Raw genomic sequence first — 18,426 nt, 5'->3', positions numbered from 1 at the left:
GTTAAAGGAGATCGTGATTGAAACAATTACGTAAGTTTGCGGGTCAATCAAGCGCACTCAGGTTTGTTCTTCTCTTCATGTATCCGGAATATGTGTTCCTTTAACGTATTCATTTCTATTGTCTCTACTAAAAAAAGTAGGATAGAGTACGCCGCCATGTGTCGATAACTCGATTTTTTAATGTGCCTATCTATCCTCTTGATCATGTTGCATAATAAAAGAATGCCTTTGAACGACTCGTTCTAGTTTCCATTTGGAATTGTTCTGTTGATTTTGTCCACCCCGAGAATCCTTAATTTTCCTAGCAGTTACCAGAATAGGAAATTTCCTGGCGCTCGATATAAATAAAGGGATTTCTAATTTTCAGATCTAACATTTTTTAGTATGATTAGTTCTTCACAATCTTCATGCTTTTATCCATTTGTCTTGCTACATTCATTTCTTTCTCTCATTGTGCACCTGTTTACAATTCGTCTGGTTCAGTTCAGTCGCTGGCTTGGAATATGCCCTATATCAACTACAAGCCTAGTGGAGTACTACTCGAAAGCGATGCTGTGTACGATTACCTTGATTCATTAGCTGTTTTTATTCAGTTGGCCAATTGTAACACTGACGAGTTCCAGCAAGTTTACAAGAATTGTTATTTTTTTCCTGCAAATCTGTCCTCGTCAGAGTGTGGGTCAGTGGAACTCGTTCGATTTCTCAGACCTAGAGCCAGAGATAGCATTCTTGATATAGAGAAAATCCCTTTTTTGAGAACCTCTTCCCAAGCAGGAATATTTTTAGATCATAATGCCAAAAGAATTGTCATAGCCATTCGATCCGATGTGAATATGATTGACCACCTCCCATTTATGGCTGATGATAAAGCAGTTTATTCACCATTGATCTACAATTCCAAATTTTGGAAGTCTGTTTTTGTTAACTCTACCATTATTTCGGCTTTGGGAAAGCAGACTGCAGAACAGTTTTATGATAGCAAGAAAAATAAGGCCAAACTCCGTACGAAAACGTCTTGGGGAAAGCCTATTTTTAAAGTTCATGCCGGTTTCCAGGACCTTTCTAACAGATACTTTGAGGACTTGTTTGCAGAAGTCGTACTATTGACCAAACAGTACAAGAATTATCATTTGGTATTGACGGGTCATTCTGTTGGTGGAGCTGTTGCCTCTATGTTGTCATTGACTCTTTTGGATATTGGATTCAATAATACGCTTGTAACCTTCAACTCTCCAAAACCTTGGTCTCAAAAGTTAGCAGACCATTACGATTCTATCTCTTTTACAAAAAGACTACATTCTAGGGTGATATTACGGGAACAAGATGCTCTTGTTGATACCGAAAGAGGTCATTTGAGAGTTTGGAACTCACATGACGGTTTTACAGGTTTCCCTGCCAATACTGTAATTGATGGAATCGGGATGTTTAACGGTTATAAGCACAGCGGGTTGTCGATAGTTACACCACAGAGAAAGTTGGTTGTCAATCATGAGCATCCAACGTTCTATCTTGAGTCTGAATGGCGAGTCAGTTCCATTTTACGAAACAGCCGCGTCGATATTGGTATCACTGCATCCTTTGAACCACATAATTTCATTCTGCGTGATCTGCTCGCCTGTACTAAACTCCATAAGTGAGCGTTTCTATTATTAGCTCATATATATATATATTATATGTATGTAACGAATTTCAACTAGCCAGGTGGGTAGGTTCGCTCAAAGAAAAGAGAGGGAAATCAACACAGATGCTGTTTCATTAGGGTCGGGGATTACTTATATTTTCCCCAAAGACATCATCGTCATCATCGTTACCATCACTTCCACCGCTAAATTTGGGTTCGTCAGTACCCAAGTCATCACGAAAGTTTCCATTTTTATCTTCTAGCTCTGGACTAATAGTTCCACTCGTTGATATTGATAAGTTCAATGGGGTCATCGAAGGCATAGTTGAAGAGACAGGGGAAAACTCTGGAGACTTTCCTCCAATGGAGTTGCTCAAAGAATTTGTTCTTGAGATGTGAGGTTCCCTGAAAAGGGTGGAGTTAGCCCTCATCATCCTCGGTGTGTTGCCTTGCAACTGAGATGCGTATAAGTTCAGATAGGAAGCGTTCGACTGCAGAGAACTTGGAGGTGAATGATCAGTCAAATAAAAGCAAGATGGAGAACCAGAAGCAGAAGTCGGTCCTAAAGACGGTGAATCAGGTTCCGACCGAAGCACCATTTGTGAACGTCCAGCTGATGCTGTTCTTTTTATTTGAATCGAATGAGACTGGGGGTAATTGGAATTACCGGACATTCTTATTTTGGATGTTGGTGATTTCGGTGGGAAATTTGGCGCTCCCTTCATCATAGGAGAATTGAAGGATGATCGTCTGCTGCCCATAGTAGCCGGAGCTCCCAAATTTGAAGATTGAGACGAGATCAGTCCAGGAAGAAATGATGAGGAATTAGAAAACGCTTGCGGCCGAGATCTATATTGATTTAACGATCTTTGAACGTTAGAATACCACTGATCTGTTATCGTATGAAGTGGATAAAGGCCGCCGTGGGATGAGGAAGAAACACCGTCCGTGCTGTTTAGTGATAGCAAAGATATGCTTGAAGAGGAAGGAACCAAACGCCCCTCGACTTCGCGACCTACAGATGTTGCCAGCAACTCTGGAGAATTCTCACCATTCAAAGTACTGCTGTGAGCCTTGGTGTTTTTATTATTGCTGTTCTGCCTAGAAATCGAAGGCCTTATTATATCCTGAGGCTCCGAAACAGAGTTCACTGTAATCATACGATCATTTGTAGATGGATTCCGGCTCATCTGGAGCGTCGATGTGGAATAGTGAGCAGTAGTGGCAATACCTCCTGTTAGAGTGCTCGTGCTATCATTTATGGAGGGATATAATGATGTAACCCGCTGATTATGTCTCAGTTGTTGCATCACCACAGGCGATATCGAAAGTTTAGAAAGACGATCTGTAGCTTTACCGATGGAGGGAGATGTAGCTCCTGACATAAAAAAGGTAAGCGAGGCTTGAGGCTGAATAGCTCCTTTTCCTCAGTCAAGGATGATCAGCAGGTGCTTTGAGTTTATTTGTTTGATATTGGTAGCTTTTCTGTCTTGGAGATTGGATCTGCCCTTTTTCAATAAACCTTTTGAAGACTGTAAAGACCGTTGCACTCTTGTTCTAAAGAAGAAATCTATTGAATCTAATAAGCTTTCATCAGATTTTTTTTTTTTCCTTGCTCTGTACTATTTGAGCACACTTTAATACACTCGATAAAACGAAATAAAAAAAATGATAAATAAAAGATGATCAAAAAAATTTTCCACCCAACAATCGCGCTGGAAATCAATCATCTCCATGAAAAATAATGAGCCTATGATTACGTATGCAGCATAATTAGCATCTGTAAACGAAGGATTCGTGCGTCAATTAATATAATACACGAGAGTTACGAATAGATCTGCAACAGAGAGTTTTGCAAGGCGTTACCGTGGTTCTATAGCCTCCTCAACATCCCCTATCATATTTCCTATTCCGTCCACTAAATCGTCCACTATGTCTCCGAGCTTGCTCCAGACAGTGCTTTCCGATCCATGGTGATCATCATCAGATCCATGGCGATCATCATCAGATCCTTGAGATTCGTCAGATCCGTCCTTAACAGGTTCTGTTTCTGGGGGGTTTACATCTTCCATATCTGTCTCTGACTCCTCTGAATCGTTTTCATCCTCGGACTCCTCAGTTTCTTCTGTTCCCTTCCATTTCCCGTCTGTATCAACATCGCCTGAGTACAACAGGTCGTACGTAGACTTCACATCCAAAATCTCGACAGGAAATGGTACATCCGGATATTGATGTGGGTCCTTCCATCCTTCTTCTAAAATATTATCAAGCTGAATATATGAGGGTGATGTGTAAGTACCGTTATTCGAAGCAGGTTCGATGTTCAGGGAATCACAGATAATATTGTAAACTTCCGTATTGGAAAACGGCTTTAATTTGATATTCTTCTTCCCCAACCGAGTCTGGAAGAATGGCCCTGTACCCATAAATAACGCCCTCATAAGCACTTCTGTTCTGCTATAACCATGCACCCCCAATGGAGTGTATTTGCCGCCTTTCTGATTCATCTCAGCTCGTGTGATTATTGAGTATCCTACCTTTGGAAGAATCCATATCGGAGCTATTCTAGAGGCATATTTGCCATCCGAACCTCCAAACATCTCGTCTGTAATCTCTTCGCGCAAATGAATGCTGTAATGGTTCTTGTGAATGTCGATTAAATAGTTTCTTTTCATATCCTTGAAAACCCTTTCCACATCAGAATCGTTGTATAGACGTATGCCGTACATTGGCCAGCCATCGGTATATTCCACTTTCGCTAAGTTCTCCTTACCAACAATATCGTCAAGATATATAATTCTTCCGTTAGAAGTCGGAGCCATACCATGGTCAGAGAGAATAATCACATTAACAACATCCAAAAGATTCCTTTCACTGAGATTCACATATATTCCTTTCAAATACTCGTCGACATATTTGAGCTCTTGCTTTAGTGCTTCTCCGGATATGCCATACTTGTGACCCGCTGTATCGACATTTGGAACATAAGACATCAAGAGTTCCGGTCTCTTACCAATAGGTAAGTCTAGCCACGTACAAATTCTTTCAAGTTTTCTACTGAGAAGTTCCGTCTTGTTGAATTTATCGACATACATTGGGTTCAAATCATCATAACGTTTCACCTCTGAGCCTGGCCACATATGAACTGCCGAAGAAACTCCATGTCTAGCAGCCGTTGACCAGACAGGTTCTCCTCCCCACCATTTAGGATTCAAAGCAATGGAATCATCGGTGTCAATAAACTCTTCATTCTGCGCAGAATCGTAGAAGTTGTTTGATATTATACCATGATAGATCGGCTTCAATCCGGTCACTAAAGTGTAATGATTCGTAAACGTGACAGAAGGATTTGTTGGAGTCATATAAGGGGCGCTATAACTTGTCTCTTCAGTGAGAAGTTGATGCAAAAATGGAGTAACCTCTCCCGAAATGTAATGAGGATGAAATCCATCGAGGGATATCACCAATGTAGTTGGATAGAATTGTGTAGTGCCGTTACTAAGAAGAGGTTTCTTGAGCACCTTGGAATCTGAAGGCTGAGAGAATTTCGATTTCGAAGCCAACGTGGCCAAACCAATAAGAGTGGCTAAAAAAGCTGCAATCATAAAGCCGAAAAGATGCTTCCACAACAACCTTCTCTTTTTAATACGAGAATCGGTTGTGAGATCGCCTAAATCAGCAAAGCTCGAAGATGATCTCGATCTGCCATGGTCAAAAAGTTCAATGTTGTCCATGTATTTGAAACCAGCGCCATTTTGTCCTCGACTGAACATCTTGCGAAACCCTTGCCCTATCTTAGAGAGTACGGAACGTTGATCACTGCTGAATATGCCCAAATTCTCCAGATCCACCGAAGTGGATGCAATGTCATCGTCAATCCTGAATTCATCATCGTCATCATCGACATCCAAATTTGTTACCGGAACATCCACAGCAAAGCCCTCACTTACCATGTTGGAAAATGTGTGGAGGAAGTGAAGGATTCTAGGTGCCCTTAAAGGGCAAGCGCGTTGTTAAGTTATGCAACATTCGAGGCTCATCTTTGAACTCTTCAATGTGGTGTAAGGATGTGTTAAATGACAGAAGGATTGATATAAAGAAATGGGTTAGAGCAGACTCTGATCGAGTTCATTTGGGACAATCTCTATAAAAAACCAACTCAAAAGGCTTTAAAAAGCATGGTGATTAGAAGATGAACTGTTTTGTCCTTTTTCAGACAGATTCTTAAAGATTAATATAACATATGTTTTAAATAAGCTTATTTTTGTTATCAGGTGTATTTTTATTTGGAGACTTTGAAGTATATTTACGGTTTAATTCTTTCATTGAATGCATAGCTCACAATATTAAGAAGAGATCTAGAAGTGAGCATATCTATTGAGCATTAGAGTGGTCAAAATCTTTATTCACTATTTTCAATATACTGCTTCGTCTCATGCTCCTTAAAATATCCCAAATAGGTAAATACTCACCCAATTTTTTAGTATGCATAAGCTTCATAATAATTAAATACAGTTATTTCTTCAGAGCCATGACGTCCACATATCCCCTACGGGGGCCTCTTCTGGAACTTTTTCCTCTTCTCGAACCACCGGATCTAACTGCTGACAGATTCAACAACTCATCGATACCGTCACCCTTTTTACCCTTATTTGGTCCTATTCCATTTGGTGGTGCGGACAAAGCTGATGGCGACAACGAAGATGAAGAAGCATTCATCGGAATTTTTGGAGGCACATCAAAAGCACCACCGACTGGGGGCGTACCTCCTGGTTTCCTCATTGGAGGAGGAGGAAGCGTATCAACAATCTGCTCTTCAACAGGTGCATTCTTATTGATCCATCTTTTCAACTTCTCATCGTAATAGAACTGATTCTCTTCACCTAATTTGGCTTTGATGGGTTTAGGTCCATCGTCTTTCTTAGACAGCCACGAGAACCACCCTCCTTTATGCTGCTGATGCCTTTTCCTCTTGTCCTCATCATCTTTCTTTCTATCTTCTTCTTGCCTCTTTTTTCTTTCGGCATCCCGCTTTTTCTTTCTTTCCTCCTCCTGTCTTTTCTTCTTAACATCATCCGAGTCGTCGTCATCCTCCTCCTCATCAACAACATCATCATCGTAACACTCGTCCGCCTCATTGGCGTATAATCTCTTCTCTTCAGTTATTGTGTAAATCGCCGACTTTTTGATATCCGAGGACACAGTCTCATCACCAGACATAGAAATAGAAGGGGACTGAGGAGGAGGACTAAACAGTCTACGCAAGTGTTCGGCTGGATTCAAAATGTTATCAGTTGGAGGAGGTAAATCAGACTCATCAAACGAGCCTTTTCCTTCCCCAGACTCATGGTTTAATGACCGATCCCCAACTTCATTTTTGTTCTCTTCTGTACCTTCAAAACCAGCGGGCTTCTGGTCTGCAGGTGGCACATGGTATCCACCAAAACTGTACATATCAAAATTGTTCATATCCTTAGGAATACCCATCTCGTTAAGGTTCTGAGGCATTTCAACATTAGGAGAAGATTCTCTTGAAGCAGGTTCTGGCGCGTACTTGGTAGCTCCTTCAGTTGAGACATCAGTATTAGAACGAGAGTACATGGCAGCGTATGGATTGATAAGTCTTCTGGAAGGACGATGTGACAAATGGGGCTCATAAGGATTGAACTTCTCTTTTGCAAGAATTGTTGTAGATGAAGTGACTGGGGAGGCGGCAGCAACAGGGACGCTAGAAGCTGGCAACATTACAGGTGCAGGTGTTGATTCCTTAATCGGAGGTGAGGTTAAAAACATGTCATTATCTGAATCTTTTCGAACCTCATTGACTGAAGTGTTTTGATCAACTGGCTTCGGTTGTTCAGACTTTTCAGGATGACTACTTTGAGATTCGGATAACCTCATCGATTTCGGTGACATTTTCAACTCCTCAGCTGATTCAGGAACAAAATCCTCCTCTTTAGGTTCAGTTTCAGGTCCAGTATCTGCATCTTGCTGCTCAAACTCATCCCTTTCAGATGAAGTGGAAAGTGTAAATTCTGAGGAGATCTCATTGTTCTCTTCTATAGGAGCAGAATCATTATTAACCTCAACTCCACTTTTTTTTGAAATGGGATGGGATTGAACTTCTGCTGTTATACTCAGTTCTTTTTGGGCCTCGCATTCTGGTGATTTCTCTAAAGCTCTACCGGCAACCTTAGATACCGGAGCGAGACTTTTATCAGTCTCCAAAAAAAGAGAGACGGGATCGCTGATTTGAGGAGCTGCAGGAGCAGCTGCATGAATGGTCGATTCTGATAAAACAGACACAGAGTTAGATGGAACCGCAACAGAAGAGGCAGCAACCTTTGGTAGATTTGATTCAGCATACAGATCCACAGAAGGTGCCATAGATGACTCCTGATGAGTGGGCAAATAAGTATTTTCTATTTTGAGATGCTCGGGATGTTTGCGAGGTATCGGTGGAGCTGAAGAAGAAGCCAACAATTTGGGAGAAAGAGGCTTTGGAAGGGGAGTAGAAACTGACAAAGAGGGTTTCATCTTCGACTGCATTTCTGGTTGGAACGCCCGTGAATTAGGCACAAGCGAAGATCCCACACCAGCTAAAACTGGTTTTGGGTGAGGAATTGCCGAAAGAGAACCCAGTTTGGAAACCGATAGAGCCTTGACCTTGTAAGGAGAATAAGAATTACTCTCCGAAGAAATAGATCTAGGGAGGGCAGGCGCCATACCCATGGCGTTTATTCCAATACCAGATGACTGGGCATTATACGACGCTCTAGGAATATACGGTGCTCCCTTAGGAGCCAGGGCAGCTTTATTCGGGTAGGAAGCTTTTGCAACAGATTTACCGGATTGGAAAGGAGAATAAGGAGATCCAGAATTATCGCCCAGAATAGGATTCCCGTAAACATTGCCGGTATAAGGCAGACTGCTCTGATGTTGAGGAGAGTGGCGGACTTGTTGCTGCATTCCCACAATGTCAATAACAGACGGAGACCTCGAGGGTGCTGGTGTGGAGAAGTTTGAGAATAGTTCCGATTTGGGCTTAGCACTGGAAACTGGCAGCTCCTCACCAGACACAAACTTGTTGAACGATTTATCTAAGTGATCCCACACCTTGTTAATATGAGATTTACCAAGTTTACCACCAAACCAGCCAGAGGCATCCACGGAAGCTTGTTCAAGCCTTTCAGCCAGCTGTTTCTGTGCGAGAACTGTGACAGGCTCGTATGGTACCTGCTTTCCGGCAATGATAGATCCGGTGACATCACCGTATCGTTTTGCTTCCATAAAATGACCGAAGTCGGCCAAGAAACCAGCGTGATTGATCTTGACAGAGAGCATATGAGGTAAGCCAGCTGATAAGTTTGGGGCAACATTATGGGAAGAGAGAAGTACATACTCATAGATTTCACTAATAATCATAGAGTCAATATCCTTAGGGAGCGAAGAAATATTTGTTGGAAGCATTGGCAGACCAGAGAGAAGAAACGACAAAGTAGCATAGTCTCTAGCTCCGTAATCCATCAAGATGCTTCCAAGTTGATATAGAATGCTACCAGGATGAGCAGTATTTGAGAGAACAAGAGGAACAATCGAAGTATAATTATCAATGATCCAGGACTCTTTACCTTTGAGTACAGGAGCACTGTTGCTAGCAGCATTCTGTGAAATACTTGCATCGACAAAGAATGCCATGGTCTGGTCGAGAAGGTCATCAGTACCAAACCTCACCGAAGAGTAAAGTCTAACAACTTCAGAAATAGTTTCTGGACCAAGAAGTCCAGCAAAAACAATTGCTAAACTCCAATCTCCCTCACCGACAACAAATTCTAGAGCTTGTCTAGTCTGTCCATTTTCAAGAAGGCTGAATACTCTCGATAACTTCTGACGATCCAACTGTCTGCAATTGAACTGCTTCGAATCAGATGTACTATTCTGTATAACTCTGACCAAGGATATTGGATCAATACGATTCTGATCATCTGATTCGTGCGAGAATGACGAGTTCAACACATTGATAGCCTTATCAAGGTATGACCGCTTGCTGAAATCTCCTGGTTCTTCAATTTCAGTCACCATAGCTCTCAACAATGCCCAAATCATTTGATCTGCTGAAAGGTAAGGGCCATCATTGGATTTAGAACCGAAAGAGGCAAGTTTATCCGTAAGCCATTTTTCAAGGTCTTTCCGCTTAGTCCTATTCTTGATCAACGGCCCAGGAAAATTCGAAGTGATTCCATCATCCTTGCAGACCGAAATGAAATCAGTGACCTTAATGTTCAAGATCGGATGGCCATAACCATCTGAATTTGGAATCATAGTTGCGACATCAACTGCACCAGAAAAACTAAACAATGGCCACTGTCTACGCACCAAATTCTCAGGATTCACAACAACAGGAGCGGGAGCAGATGCAATACCTGGGACCTTCTGTAGCATATGACGAGATAGACTTGGACTTAGTGGAGGTGGAGGAAGATTAGATCTACTACGGGACTTACGATGGGCGGAAGACTGAACACTCGAGTCCGGATGAGGACCCCCATACACTGTATCAACGGATACCGCCGGCTGCTTTCCTTGAACCATCAACTTAGGCAGGTTACGCATGTTGTGTTGAGGATATCCTTGCTGTGAGAAGCTTTGCTGTGGGAATCCCTGCTGTGGGAAACCTTGCTGTTGGAAGCCCTGCTGAGGGAATCCTTGTGGTTGACTAAATCCAGGAGATCGAGAAAGTACCTGTGACTGAGAGGTTTGAGAAGCCCCCAGCCTCTGAAAAGATGGTCCATAACGATTAGTAGGAGATCCAATGAACTGGGGCTGTGAAGAATTGCCTGCTCTTACTGGACTCATAACTTCACCAATGGAGGCCTTCCTTGGCACAGGGACAACCCTTGGGTTAATAGGCTTAGGATTCGAGGAAGTCGATAGAGTCCTAGCATGGCCTCCAACATCAGCTGGTGCATAAGGATTGTTGGATCTTCTTGATGCTTGAGAAATCGAAGTCGTAGAAGCACGAATATTATGAGCTTGCTGCTGATGCTGCTGAGACTGAGATAGCTGAACCGGCTGAACATTTGAAGTATACGGCGATGGTATCATATGAGATCTTTGAGAAACAGCCAAATCAGAACCAGCAAGTGAAGCGGCTTTTTCAATCCGTCCATATGGATTTCTTACTTGAGGAGCAGGCCTAGTAAGATTAGGGGACACGGGAAGCTCAGCAAAAAACGAACCAGATTGGTAAGGAAGCTGCTTGATATTGGCAGAAGCTGTTCCAACGCCACCACCAACAGCAGGAGGTGCCCGAGGTGCCTGAGGTTCCTGAGATCCCGGTAATGCATATGCATTTTTAGCCGCAGATTGTGGAGGAGGATCTAACGATACAGACGGAATGGCAGAGGTGACTACAACCGGTGATGATTGTGGACTTCGAATGACTGGACGATCCGCAGCCGATGTGCCATACGCACCAAAAGGAGGAATCTCCACTTGAATCTGCTTCTGCAATTTCTGAGTGGCTTCCATTTGAGCATAAATATTGTTGTGAGGCGATTTAGCCCGAAGGACAGGCGAATGCTTGATGAGTAAATCTGCAGGGAAGTCATAGGCATCACTCTTATGCTTCTCTTCCTCCAACTTCAAAACCAACTTTTTATGAATACGAGATCCTTGCGAGGCTAGCTGCTGACTAGCAGTTTGAGCAGCAGGCACAGGAGACGCATTGGCAGAAGCTCTAATACCGAAAGGACGAACTGGCTGAGTAAAGATGGGAGCAACACCTACACCACCTGCACTAACGACTGATCCAGTTCTGGAGGGAATAAGTGAAGCTCTGCTTGTTTGGTGCTTGAGTGACGCTTTCATCGGACTTTCAGTGCTTGGGGGAGCATACTTCTGCAAGCTGGGAGACTTTGGCCTAGATATGTTGCTAGATGCAATTGAAGAGATCGAGGGCGCATAAGCACCTGCTCGACTGCCATAAATTGGCTGTGCCTGAGAAGAAATCGGTAGTTCGGATTCCTCTTCTAAAAGATCATCATCCATGACATCATCAAGCAAGAGTTCGTCATCTTCTGCAAGGAAGCTCAACTTACGTTCTAGCGTTTCGCCTTTATAACTTTCCTGTGCGTTGTTTGAGAAATTCTGTTGGGCACTCGTGACATCCTCGGCAAGATCTTGCAAGAAAGAATCATGGTCCAATGTGTTATCAGGATGATCAGCCTCTGAACCTGCTTCAACGGATTGAGCAGGTTCCAGGGGTTGAATTGATTGACTTGGTTGAAATGCCTTAACAGGTTTGACAACTTCACCGGCATGCCCCTTTTCCCAACGCATCTCTTCTACGGTCTCGTTAGTCCCCCAAGGCATTGTTTTGTCCTCTGTATCAATTACGTCAGCAGTATATCCAGCAGGGGCAGACGTTTCAAAGGTAGAGGCTGCAGACGGAACAGGCATTTTAACAGGAGAAGGAACATTTGGAGCACTTTCATCTCTTTTCGGCTCTTCCCAAGGCATCTTCTCATTACTGTCTCCATTATTCCAGGAAAGAGCATCTGAAGGATTAACAGAAGTAGCAGTAACTATGGGTTGAATATCTTCGCTCTGCTTTAACTCTTCATGACTCTTCTTCGGAGCATCCCCCCACATGCTCTCAGTATTTGCGGAGCTGTCCGGTGGAATATTCTTTCCGTTATCTATTGAGGTAGCGTGTTCTGGTATGGATTCATTGTTCTTGGTATTTTCTAAACCATCAGTTCCAAACTGGGAAACATATGTAGTGGCTACTTTTGGATTGACCTCAACTTCAGCTGAACGAGCATCAAAATGTGTGGGCTTCAACTCAACCTGACCGGTTTGCTGTAGTATATTTAATTCAGAATCCTCAGCTGTGGACTCTTCCAAACTCTCTTCGGGCCCTCCAATAATTTCTTCAGTATACACCTTCCTATTCAAGGAGTCCGAAGCAACAATTGATTTTTTCTCAGAGTTATCAGACTTAACTTTCACTTCACTCATCGCCTCCTCCTTCTCCGGTTCTGAAATTGTGATCTCGAAAGCCTCTGAAGGCTCCGAAGTGCCTGTCACTTCCCTGTCTGCCGGAGTACCAAGAGAAGGCCCAGTTATAAGATCAGAAGACACCCCAGAGATAACTTCTGACTGTTCCTCGGGTTTAGGCTTCGTCTCTGTATTCGAAGACTTTCTTTCTTTTTTATTACTCTTCTTGGGCTTTCTATGCTTTCTAACCATTTTTATATTCAATCACACAATGATGGATAGCCAAACTATTTGTAAGAAGAAAAGGAACAGAACGTATTAAGAACGACTTATGCCTTTCTATTTTTAAGGGCAGTAAGAAATATTTCTTTGACGGCGACCACTTGCTGTTGATCTTGTTTGGATTAAAGAATGAATAGATCAACACCGTGTTTTTTTCTACCAATTTGGATCCTCTTGATATTTTTTCTTCCTCGCACCCCAATTCTATGGCTTCTCTATTTGTTTAGTGATGTAGGGGTGAAATAAAGAAGGGAAAAATTTTGAAATACCGGAAAGAAAAATTTGGGATTTGAAGATCTACTTAACATAATCTTTTTCCATTGATAATCACTCTTGATCTACAACAATCATTTCACATCAACATGAAAGGACCTAAGGGAAAGCAGATATTGGCTCCCGAAAGGGAAAGATTTCTTCAGTGTTGTGGAGACATTTCAGTGGAATTGGTTTCGGATCTTAAGGAGGGTAGAGAAATCAAGCTCAATGGAATCATTACTCGAAATTCCAAGAAATACAAATTGAAGCAACAGCCGAGATTGACTGATGTGATTTCATCCATTCCAGATCAATATAAGAAGTATCTACTACCTAAATTGAAGGCTAAACCTGTCAGAACTGCCTCTGGCGTTGCTGTGGTGGCTGTCATGTGCAAACCTCACAGATGCCCCCATATCGCTTATACGGGTAACATATGTGTATATTGCCCGGGAGGACCTGATTCCGACTTTGAATACTCTACGCAGTCATATACGGGTTATGAACCTACTTCTATGCGCGCAATCAGGGCTAGATACGATCCCTACGAACAGGCGAGAGGAAGAGTTGAGCAACTCAGACAGCTAGGACATCCTGTGGATAAGGTTGAATACATTGTTATGGGGGGTACCTTTATGTCATTACCAAAGGATTATAGAGAGAACTTTATAGTACAGTTGCACAATGCATTGACGGGCTATAATGGCACTGATCTTGATGAGGCCATCCGATTTTCTCAGCAATCACAGACAAAGTGCATTGGTATTACGATTGAAACTCGTCCTGACTATTGTACACCTACTCATTTAGACGATATGTTAAGGTACGGTTGTACTCGTTTAGAGATTGGAGTCCAATCATTGTACGAGGATGTTGCTAGAGACACGAATAGAGGACATACTGTGAAGGCAGTTTGTGAAACATTCTGCTATGCCAAAGATGCTGGTTACAAGGTTGTTTCTCATATGATGCCCGATCTTCCTAATGTGGGAATGGAGAGAGATTTGGAACAATTTAAAGAGTATTTCGAGAATCCTGCTTTCCGGACCGACGGATTGAAGATTTATCCAACTTTGGTGATTCGTGGAACTGGCTTATACGAACTTTGGAAGAACGGATTGTACAAGTCTTACAATGCCAACATGTTGATAGACTTGGTAGCACGGATTCTTGCGCTTGTTCCACCATGGACCCGTGTCTACCGTGTTCAGAGAGATATACCAATGCCCTTGGTCACTTCTGGCGTCGAAAATGGCAACTTGAGGGAGTTGGCGTTGGCCAGGATGAAAGATTTTGGTACTGCATGCAGAGATGTGCGTACAAGAGAGGTTGGCATTCGTGATATACACTCTAAGGTGAAACCAGATCAAGTTGAGCTTATTCGTCGTGATTATTATGCCAATGGTGGTTGGGAGACTTTCCTTTCTTACGAGGATCCAAAACAAGACATTCTTATTGGTATGCTTAGACTCAGAAAGGCTTCTAAGAAGTACACTTATAGAAAAGAGTTTAGAGCACAACCAACGAGTATTGTTCGTGAGTTGCATGTTTATGGCTCCGTGGTGCCTTTGCATTCGAGAGATCCCAGAAAATTCCAGCATCAGGGTTTTGGAACTCTTCTCATGGAAGAAGCAGAGAAAATTGCCAAAGAAGAACATGGTTCCACCAAGATTAGCGTTATTTCTGGTGTTGGCGTCAGAAACTATTATAAGAGACTTGGTTACGTGCTGGATGGTCCTTACATGTCGAAGATGATTTAATAGGTTCTTCTATTTATTACTTAAAGGATGGCTTAATACCCGCACAAATACTGGTATAGTCTCTGAAGTCTTTTTCATTAGGTGCCTTATTTCCGGAATAAAACATTCTCCAGTGAGTACCTGGGATACAGTAATTGACCCTTGACCGGTCAAAGTACCACTTATTAACGGGATTGTTTGTTCGGGACCTCCAAATCAGCTCATCCTTGAAATTCACTAACATCGCTTTGAAGACTATATCCGCCAATCCCGGAAGCCCTTGAAGCCTTTTCAGCACCGCAAATTTATCCAAATAGACCACAGTTCTAGAGGGATCTGTAGGACACTTCTCCCAAGACAATATAGCACCTCCTTCATAATCACCGGCGATGATAAGTCCTGCAACGTGGTTATTGATTCTGTTCAAGTAGTGGGTCATATCCAAGGTTCTTCCAAAAGAGTCATCGATTAGACGTTTCAGCTTACCCAAATCTATTATTCCTTTACTATCAAGCTCCAACAAATCTAAACCTTGATCGGACCCTTTTGAGATATGAATCTGTATTGGGATACCTCTTTTGATAATGGTAGTATTTAATAAGGGAGTCTTTTTTAAGTCAACTGGCAAAGAAGACGAAATTGTAGGTCTATCAGTCAATATATTCAAAATAATTGGATTTGTGGTTCTTCTGAGTCTACGCAAAGTGGCTATTTTCGGGGTTGTAATGATCCCGGTAGCATGGGGCACCATAGAAAGTAGTTCGTTCATTTCATCAAAATTGCCTCTATGAATTTCCCTTTGCGAATCAGTCAATAGACATTGTTCAAGCTCCCTCTTAACAGAATCGTGCTCTTGCAAGAGGTTAATAAGAACGTGACTTGATTCGTACCGCTCTAGAGAAGGGATACCACCCAACTCGTCAATGAACACGATTTTTTCCACGCTGACGAAATCAGTAGTGTTGTTATTATGTTCAGCTTTGTATCTGTGATCTATCAAGCCAAACGATTGAATGGCGTACTTCATGATATCCAGAGATGTGACTTTTCTTTCCGTACTGGTTCTTTTATCTACTACCCAGGTTGTTAGCACAGGTATCATACCTTGAAATAGGGGAACCATAGCGAGTTCCTGCATCACAAATTTAGCATTTCCTTGAGAATCCAATTGAAAAAGCCCTGGTATCGCTCTCATCTGAAGGTCGCAGCTTGATTCTAAAAGAGCAATTAGCCTGCTACACCTCTCGTTCATGCTCTTAATAACCATTGCGATTGGCTCGCCCGAACTGCAGTCGCTTTCAGCAGGGGTATCCAGAACTATAATCGGAGAAGCTCCAAGTTTCATACATTTGCTTAATGTCGCACCTATACCCTTAACTATTGAATCGGATAGTCCATCGAGGTTTCTGATTCTCACTAGCATAACTCTGATGGTATCAGTCAGCTGCATTTCATCACCAACCGTGTCATCCAAACTTCCGCCGTAGCCGGATTCAAACTTAGCATCAGATTGACTGGTACCCGTGTTTAGTAGATCATCAATGTAGGCCTCATACTTCTTATTATTGGACGCCTGCCTATTAGGAAGACTATCATAAATCACCTCATTCTTGTTCTTATAAATGTCATTTTCCTCCATTAATGGATATCTTTGAAGATAGTACCTAGCTTCTCGTTTAGTGGCTGTAGAGTTGAGTATGGTTAGAATGAGGTCTCTTTTTTCAGCAGTTTTCGTTATAACGGGAGATTCAGTCATCCCTTCATGCTGTTTCAGAGTACCGGAGAACCTTATACCCCGAGCGTAACCCCACAACGATCGTGGCGATCGTGGAACAAACTTTCGGAGCGGCAGAAGTTTTGATACCGAAAACATGGCAAATTAAGACCAAAGACTAGGAAAGGACAACAGTAGTAACTTTAACTCAATGACGTACATCAATCTGAAAAAAAAAATTAGATTTGAAGAACCTGAAAAGTAGAGTTCAGAATTAAGCGCGATTACCTATTTAGGAAACAAAAAATCAGATATAGAATATACTACTGACTAACAATATATATATATATATAAAGTGAGAGACAGAGTGGGAGAAATCAATCACTTCACTCTTTTTTGGCAATCTTCTCCTGAACCTCATCAATATGGTTCAATCTCTCAACCAAGTGGGGATGGTCGTAGGTGTAGGCCGAGTAAAGCCAGTCGACAACTAAGGAGCTCAAGTTCTCCTTATTAAGAGAAACAAGCGAGTCCTTCAAATCTTCTCCATAACCCAACTTGGTGGAGTACTCATCTGCTTGGTACTCGTAGGTTCTGGAAAGCTGACTCATGGCAAAGCCAACAAGGGAGTCCACAGGACCTAGAATATCACCGAAGAGCATGAATCCAATAAGAATAGGCTGCTCATTAAAGAAGCCAAAACTCTGATAAAGAGAGCTGTTCTTAACAAAAGCAGCAAAGAAAGTGAAGATCCAAAACATATGGAATTGATTGATAGCCAACAATTTTGTAGTATGAGAAAGAGCCCAATGACCGATTTCGTGGCCTAGCACACCAACGACCTGTGGAACTGTGCATTGATCGATCAAAGTATCAAACAAAACAATCTGCTTGGAACCCCAAGGGAGACCCATAAAGTAAGCATTCGAGTGCGAAGATCTTTTGGAACCATCAATGACATATAACTTGTCCAATGGAAATTTGTTTTCAGAGGCCAACTTCTCAATTGAAGTTTTCAACTCGCCATCTTCCAATGGGGTTAATTTGTTGTATAAAGGCTGAATGAACTTTGGGTAAACAATGATCAAAAAGATTTGAACGATGCCCATAAATATGGAAAGATAATACATGAACTTATCGCCAAAATAGTCAATGATCCTAAGGAATGCAGCCAAAATTGGGCCTCCCAGGACCAAACCGACGGAAAATCCTTTCACCATGTCTGTGACCCACATTCTAGGAGTTAATTTGTTGAAGCCATACTTCTCTTCAAGAATAAAGTTCTGATAGTAGCTTAGAGGAATACTTAGAAAAGTTGAGAAAAGGGTCATTGCACCGCAGAAAAACAACGAGTGGGTAATTATACCGGACATGAAAGCAGGAACCATGTTTTTGGAGAGCAACGTAGACATGAATCCACCAGTTGCATTCCACAACTTGGGCAAAAGGTCAAACTTATAGGCGATGACATTCTGGACAAGACCATAAAGACTGCCGACAATACTAAATTTCAACTTACTGAGGGAATAGTTGCTGGACTTAATGGCAGTTTTGGTGTCGATCTTTCCCTTCAATTCATCAGGTATTTTTTCTCCATTAGCTCTGACTGTCTGGATCTGTCTCAACTTTAGATAGGACTCGAACAAGAAATTAACTGTGGAAAAGCCGATTATAAGGCCTTTCCAATTGAAGCCTGGGCGATCAAGGAAGTCGCTTGCGGAGTGAATTAACGTGTCCATCTTGAATCAAGAGAGAAGAACACAAGACAAAAAAACTGCCGCCTTTAGTATTCGCGTCTGTTAAGTTCATGATTA

At 42.2% G+C, this 18,426-nt stretch overlaps 7 protein-coding genes across 7 annotated transcripts; 2 read left to right on the top strand and 5 right to left on the bottom strand.

Annotated features, from left to right (window-relative positions):
• Nucleotides 1-407: 407 nt before the first annotated feature.
• On the top strand, nucleotides 408-1,637 carry FOA43_003385 (uncharacterized protein; the record flags this gene model as incomplete). The annotated part of the gene is made up of 1 exon (XM_038923636.1): nucleotides 408-1,637. One exon carries the CDS (start codon nucleotides 408-410, stop codon nucleotides 1,635-1,637), a length of 1,230 nt encoding a protein of 409 aa, XP_038779564.1.
• A 118-nt stretch (nucleotides 1,638-1,755) lies between these two features.
• Nucleotides 1,756-2,295, bottom strand: FOA43_003384 (uncharacterized protein; the record flags this gene model as incomplete). Its single annotated transcript, XM_038923635.1, has 2 exons — nucleotides 1,756-2,234; nucleotides 2,289-2,295. 2 exons carry the CDS (start codon nucleotides 2,293-2,295, stop codon nucleotides 1,756-1,758), a joined length of 486 nt encoding a protein of 161 aa, XP_038779563.1.
• A 1,188-nt stretch (nucleotides 2,296-3,483) lies between these two features.
• Nucleotides 3,484-5,574, bottom strand: FOA43_003383 (uncharacterized protein; the record flags this gene model as incomplete). Its single annotated transcript, XM_038923634.1, has 1 exon — nucleotides 3,484-5,574. The coding sequence occupies one exon, from the start codon at nucleotides 5,572-5,574 to the stop codon at nucleotides 3,484-3,486; it is 2,091 nt and encodes a 696-aa protein (XP_038779562.1).
• Nucleotides 5,575-6,136: 562 nt separating this feature from the next.
• Nucleotides 6,137-12,874, bottom strand: FOA43_003382 (uncharacterized protein; the record flags this gene model as incomplete). The annotated part of the gene is made up of 1 exon (XM_038923633.1): nucleotides 6,137-12,874. One exon carries the CDS (start codon nucleotides 12,872-12,874, stop codon nucleotides 6,137-6,139), a length of 6,738 nt encoding a protein of 2,245 aa, XP_038779561.1.
• A 392-nt stretch (nucleotides 12,875-13,266) lies between these two features.
• Nucleotides 13,267-14,919, top strand: ELP3 (Elongator subunit; the record flags this gene model as incomplete). The annotated part of the gene is made up of 1 exon (XM_038923632.1): nucleotides 13,267-14,919. One exon carries the CDS (start codon nucleotides 13,267-13,269, stop codon nucleotides 14,917-14,919), a length of 1,653 nt encoding a protein of 550 aa, XP_038779560.1.
• A 16-nt stretch (nucleotides 14,920-14,935) lies between these two features.
• Nucleotides 14,936-16,771, bottom strand: FOA43_003380 (uncharacterized protein; the record flags this gene model as incomplete). The annotated part of the gene is made up of 1 exon (XM_038923631.1): nucleotides 14,936-16,771. The coding sequence occupies one exon, from the start codon at nucleotides 16,769-16,771 to the stop codon at nucleotides 14,936-14,938; it is 1,836 nt and encodes a 611-aa protein (XP_038779559.1).
• Nucleotides 16,772-16,998: 227 nt separating this feature from the next.
• FOA43_003379 (uncharacterized protein) lies at nucleotides 16,999-18,351 on the bottom strand (the record flags this gene model as incomplete). Its single annotated transcript, XM_038923630.1, has 1 exon — nucleotides 16,999-18,351. One exon carries the CDS (start codon nucleotides 18,349-18,351, stop codon nucleotides 16,999-17,001), a length of 1,353 nt encoding a protein of 450 aa, XP_038779558.1.
• Between the last annotated feature and the right edge of the window lie 75 nt (nucleotides 18,352-18,426).

Source organism: Brettanomyces nanus, chromosome 4 (assembly GCF_011074865.1).
Source record: "Brettanomyces nanus chromosome 4, complete sequence".
Classification (NCBI taxonomy): domain Eukaryota; kingdom Fungi; phylum Ascomycota; class Pichiomycetes; order Pichiales; family Pichiaceae; genus Brettanomyces; species Brettanomyces nanus.
This window is presented reverse-complemented; position numbering and strand designations above follow the sequence as displayed.